Source organism: Megalobrama amblycephala, linkage group LG16, assembly GCF_018812025.1.
Source record: "Megalobrama amblycephala isolate DHTTF-2021 linkage group LG16, ASM1881202v1, whole genome shotgun sequence".
In the NCBI taxonomy this organism is placed as follows: Eukaryota; Metazoa; Chordata; class Actinopteri; order Cypriniformes; family Xenocyprididae; genus Megalobrama; species Megalobrama amblycephala.
In genome coordinates, this window is record NC_063059.1 from 6,463,931 (window position 1) to 6,470,208 (window position 6,278).

A 6,278-nucleotide genomic window follows, 5' to 3' on the forward strand; every position below is an offset into this window, starting at 1 on the left:
CAGTTGTGCAAATTAGCCCATCAGATCCTCCTGTGGGCCCAGGGGAAGCTCCTCTCCCTGAGAGCAGCTCTTATCCTGGGGCATAAAAATGTGGGGGCAGACATCCTGTTGAGGCAGGGGCCGAGGACCAGGGAATGGAGTCTCATTTGAAAAAACTTTGGTTGTGCAGAAGTTGACCTATTTGCTTCGAAAGAACATCTCTTTGCCCACTGTGGTGCTCTCTGACTCATCCAGCCCCTCTGGGGTTGGATGCCATGGTGTAGACGTGGCCGAAGTTACGTCTGTACACATTTTCCCCAATCGCTCTGTTCCCAGAAGTTCTGGAGAGGATTCGCCGAGACAGGGTCCATCTCATACTGATGTTCAGCTAGCTTCATGCAACAGGCCACTGGATTTTCTTAACCCCTTAACGCGTACGATCACACCAGTGTGATCAGTCTTGGCTGGTCCCAGGAGCGTATGATCACACCGGTGTGATTAGAACGTTCAGTGCATCACGTGATCAACTGCCAAATTCAAATGTGCGTGCGCACTTTGGCTGGCGCTAAACCAGAGACGGATGCGTGCAGTGCTTTTCATATATTACATATATGCAGTGTTTTCAACCAAATAATGATTATTTTAGGTTTCAGACATTTAAATACACATGAGCAGTGTTGGGGGTAACACATTACAAGTAACTTGAGTTACGTAATCAGATTACTTTTTCAAGTAACTAGTAAAGTAATGCATTACTTTTTCAATTTACAACAAAATATCTGAGTTACTTTTTCAAATAAGTAACGCAAGTTACTTTTCACATTTATTGACTGACAGATCTCCTGTCCCCATACTGAGAGAAATAAAGTGCAGACTGTGTTGTGTGCGCTGTGTAAGCATGATGATTATTGTAGTTTAAGACTAAATGTGAACATGCATTTACTCATTTCACTTGCACGAAAACATTCAGTATTCCTCAAAATGAATAAAAACAGTGAAATGCAATCTCAGCAAACCTGTAATAATAAAATATATTAAATTACACAAATATACTTTGTATTTAATCTCAATTATTAACCAATGTCTTTGCTGCTGACCTTCAATATACCTAATTCAGCCATACTAATAATCAAAAAATACTTTAGATTAGATTTAGAAATAAGAACTAGAACTTCTTTCTTCTCTATTCTATTTTTCTTTAATCCAGAATGGCAGCACAGCTGAAAGGTTTGTTTGAGCTGCGCCCTCTACTGTACAGGTGTAAATATGCATTTCGTTCAGCCTGAGGCTTATTGATTTCACTTTTGGTGTAAAAGGGCCTTTTTGCCAAAAATATAACTTTTTTGTTTTTATTAAAAAACAAACAAGCAAGCCCAGCCCCGGTGAGAAAAAGTAACGCAAAAGTAATGTAACGCATTACTTTTCATAAAAAGTAACGAAGTAACACAATTAGTTACTTTTTTAGGGAGTAACGCAATATTGTAATGCATTACTTTTAAAAGTAACTTTCCCCAACACTGCACATGAGTACTAACAAAACAATATATTTAGAGTTTGTAAAATACACAATGACGTTTCTAGAAGCGGAAATAACAACCCTTTCCATTATAACTTGACAACACGTTTAATTCATATCAGATACACATTGTGAAAGTAACTTTAAAGCTTACTCTATTCTTCCCCAGTTCACCGACTCACTTACTTTCATGTATTTCGGGAGAAGTGCATGAATTCACGGGTTGTAAATCCAACAGATCCGATTCTCTGTGCGTAGCAAACTAACATGGCGGCGCCCATCGCGCATGCAGCTCAACTAACATGATCGTTATAAAGGTGTTTAAACAGCAAAACACATCCACTTGCACATATTTGGCAATCGGAATATTAGATATTTCATGCTATAGTTAACAAATGTGTTAATATTTTGAATAAAAAAGGAAATATTAAATGAAAGCAGATCATCATTCATTCAGTGCTGCGGTGTGTCACGTAACAAGCAATGACACGTCACCATGGAAACCATAAAGTGATACGTTCTAAAGAACAGTCGCCTTAAAAAACTCACGCTGGGGGGTCAGCCAGAATATTTTAAACTTACGTGCGAAAGGGTTAATCGCAAAGACAACAAAGAGAAACCAACACTAGACAAGAAAACTCCCGATATAATGATTAATCTGATTTGTGCTGTGAATAAAAGTGTGTCAAAGGTGTCTTGTGACTTATGAGTGTATATAAGGCAAGCAAAGTCAATATCCCATCTCAAAATATGAACTGTACAGTGAAAGTTTCACACTGGATGTGCTGTGTCATGGTAAAGTGTCGTTTGATGGCATGTCAGATGGTAGGGAACACCCTTCCTCTGCATTTAATTAATATTTCAGACTGCAGAAATAGAACTTAAATATGTAGCCCTGCACAAGACATGCATGAAAAAATAATATGCTAAATCATACGCACAATTTACTAATTAGTTCCCTTGATTTGCTAAATCATCAAGATTTAGTACATCGTGCGCATGATTTAGCAAATCGAGGGAATGAAATAGTAGGCCTAAATCGTGCGCATGTTTGACTTTTTTTCCTGCATGTCATGCTCCATACTTACAGTATTTCACAATTGCTAAAACACTAAACCCCATTCTCTGAACCCAATGCTCAGTGGCCTAAACCCATTTGTCGAATCAGTCACTTTATAAGCAAAACCGTAAACAAGTTCAGGTAGTTAAGACAGTGTTTGCAAATCTCATCCACTCTTTTTGCAAAACTCTAAACACATTCTTACTCACTAAAACACATTTTGCACTGTGTTGCAAAATGGTGAATACATGTGGCAAAAGTTAAACACAACTACAACACAGTTGTCATCCTTTAAACACAATGACTCAAAATTATTCACACTTATTTCTAATGATGTGATCAAATCAACTGTATAAAATATAGGTCAAATCAGAGTGCACAAGTGATACAGGTGCTGAATGATGATACCAACAATAGATGGAAACAATCTGAAAAGTAGAGGAGGAAGAGTATGTGTAAGAGGATGATGAGGAGAAAGAGCAAGGCTGTCAAGGCTGGATCCGGCACAGGTTTTTCCCTTTGCCTGGCAAGAGACGACATTGCCTGTGATGTGGAAAATGTCCTCAACAATATTCAATAATATTTAACAATATTATTGATCTGACAGTACTGACATTATAGGATGAGAACTGAACTAAGCTAGCCTAGATGATGACATCATTGTTTTCTGCAGAACTGCTTTATAGAGGAAAATAATTACAGTAATTTACATAATAATTGATGGTCTTTACAATGTAAGTTAATCAACACTGAACTGACTTCAGCTGAACAATGACACTATTTTATTTTAGAGCTATACAGCCAAAATTAACCCTCTTTGCATTACTGATCATCATGTACCTGTTATCACTGTAAAGCTGCTTTGACTATACTATACTATACTATACTATACTAGACTAGACTCGTATCTGTGTAGTATAAATTGCAATTGAAATAAAGGTGACTTGACTTGATTTAGGCCAGACCCAACATGAAGACGTGATGCTGAAGCAGAATGAATCTCTCACTGACTCTGAACTTTGTTTTTTTTGTGTGTGTGTGTGTGTGTGTGTGTGTGTACTGTATCATGCTTTTCATTTAGAGTTTTCTTTGACCTTTTAGTCATTTGCATTAGACTGCTGTATGTTTGCAGTATTGAAGTACTGTATATACAGACATTCAATACTATATAATATTGAATATAATACTGTACTTGCAGTACATACAGTATACTTTAAATTCACATTACTTGTGATTTCTATACATTTTATGTAATCGCAAAATGTGTTTACTGTGTTACAATATACTTTTTTTCCCTGTAACCTCATGTTCTGGATGTTGTGTTTTCCATTTTTTAATGTAGTGTCTAATGAATGATCTGTAGTATTTATATATTGTTTAATGTGTGTATGATCTGAAAGCTTTGTTTGATTTTGCCATAAGAGTCAGAGGTTTTGTGAAATTAGTTTGAAGATTGGATTTGTGTTTAATGTTTTGATAAAATGAGTGATGGTTTCAAGAAATGTGTTGTAGCAATTGTGAAATACTGTAAAAGTATGTAGTCGATGAAAATAGATTTCTATAGAAGCATTTCTCTTCCTAAGCCATCCCACCATCACTCTTTAAGAGAAGTAAAGGGGAACTTATCATCAGTTGTTGATTTTCAACAATAAACAGAACTTGCAAAGAGGTTTTTATGGGATTGAAGCCTTACAGAATATGGGTAAGAATCTAATATGCACATTATATGCTTATGTATGGGTGCGAGGAGAAAATATTATCTTTCTCTGTAGTTGGGTGAAAATTGCAGAGAGTTTAAAGATATTTCCAAAAGGATTTTTACCATGTGTCAACTACAGATAGCTTGGTTTCAATTTTTTTTTTTTTTTTTTTTTATTGGTGGTCACAAGACTTATTTATTTCGTTTCAATTTATTACTTTTTTAATTGCCTTTTATAGGCCAACTGTGATTGAATCCTCTTATGTGAAAAGTGAAAATTTTATTTTAATTTTATGTGTTTGAGTAGATACAGTACATGCGGTTGAAACATTTAGGACAATAAATGAAAAAAAATTCCTGTAATGCAGTCCTGTTATCTACTGTTGGACATTGCAGAATAGAAAAAAAAAAAAAACTTAAAATAGAAAATTAAATAAACTGATGAGAGTGTTAAACTCAAGGCTTCGTATGGCATCCTGGGGTAGATGTTGCATGTGAAATATGGCATAACAAATATTCAGATTCCAGAAACCAAAACTCACTGTATTTTTTTCTCTTGTTTTCCTTTAGCAAGCACTACTATTGGAATTCAAAATATGACCAGAATCACTACGGACAATTCCACAGTGCAGACAGAGATCTTCTCAGGCATTAGCATCTTCATAACATGCATTTACTTTGCCATCCTTGTTGTAAGTCTCATTGGAAATGGGCTCGTCATATTTGTGACTGGTTACAAAATGAAGACGACAGTCAACTCCATTTGGTTCCTCAACTTGGCGATTGCAGACTTCATCTTCTCCTTTTCTCTAATCATAAGAGCACTTTTAAACATTCACGGTATCTGGCATGCTGATACCTCCAAGTACGCATTTCTCTGGTTCATTATTTACCTAACCTCATTTACTAGCATTTTGCTGCTGACAACTATTAGTCTGGACCGATGCCTGAGCACATGGATGGTTGTGTGGTCCCGTAATAATCGAACCATATTCAAAGCCAGAATCATCTGCGTGATTGTGTGGGTTTTATCCATCAGCGGCTGCATCCCTGCACTCATCAATCGCTCAGCAACAAAGAGTGAAGGAATCAATGGCTATCCTATTCAATACTACAAGTTTCTGGTCACATTCAGGTTTATAGTGAGCTTTGTCATCCCCTTCCTGATCATTGCATCTTCATATATAGCTATCGGTGTGCGAGTCAAACGTCTCAAAAAGGAGAATCAGCTTAGGTCTTACCAGGTCATTATAGCTGTGGTCCTGGCATTTTTCATATGCTGGCTTCCTTATCATGTATACAAATTGTATTATATAAGTGCAAAAGAGAATCAGTGGAGTGATTCTGCTAAAGAGGTTCTTTCAAAAATGAATGTTGTAGTTAGCTTCCTGGTTCATCTCAACAGCTGTCTGAACCCCATTCTCTATGTGTTCATGTGTGAGGAGTTTAAGAAGAAGCTGAAACAGTCTCTGCTGCTGGTGCTGGAGACGGCGTTTGCTGAAGATCATCTGGACTTCAGAGTCTAAAAACAAATGAAAGATATCACCATCTCTATTTCTGCCAGCTGCCAGCCACATAAAGACAAACAAAGCACTCATAATGTATGGTCATACAGTGTAAGACATCATTCGTTAACTGTAAAGGGTGTGTTTTAATTTGCATACAATCACAATAAAAATTAAATATTGTGCTTTGGTAAAATAAAGAAAACAAACAGGATATGCCACTTTCTGCTGTCTCTGTCTCCTTTCTGTGAACTTGTTTGTGGAGTGTGTCACAAAAAATAAACCAAAACTCACACATATTACTTGTCGCACTATTTCATCCTTTGTTTTGTTAAACTGTTATTTAAGTGAAATATATTTTGTGTATAGGCCCATTTATTCCTTATATATAATTAAGTTGGCTTGGGAAAGCCAACTTAATGTAATGCTATTTTCTTCTGAGACTAAAATTTCTAACTCTTCCTAGAGCTTTAACTCTACAAACTCCAAACTTGGCTTAGACCTTCAGACTGTTCTGAC

General features: G+C 36.4%; 1 protein-coding gene across 1 annotated transcript; it reads left to right on the top strand.

Moving 5' to 3' along the window:
* The first annotated feature begins 3,966 nt into the window (after positions 1 to 3,966).
* Positions 3,967 to 6,058, top strand: LOC125248095 (C3a anaphylatoxin chemotactic receptor-like). The gene is made up of 2 exons (XM_048159689.1): positions 3,967 to 4,257; positions 4,825 to 6,058. The coding sequence occupies exons 1-2, from the start codon at positions 4,254 to 4,256 to the stop codon at positions 5,778 to 5,780; spliced, it is 960 nt and encodes a 319-aa protein (XP_048015646.1). The 5' UTR covers positions 3,967 to 4,253; the 3' UTR covers positions 5,781 to 6,058.
* Positions 6,059 to 6,278: the final 220 nt, after the last annotated feature.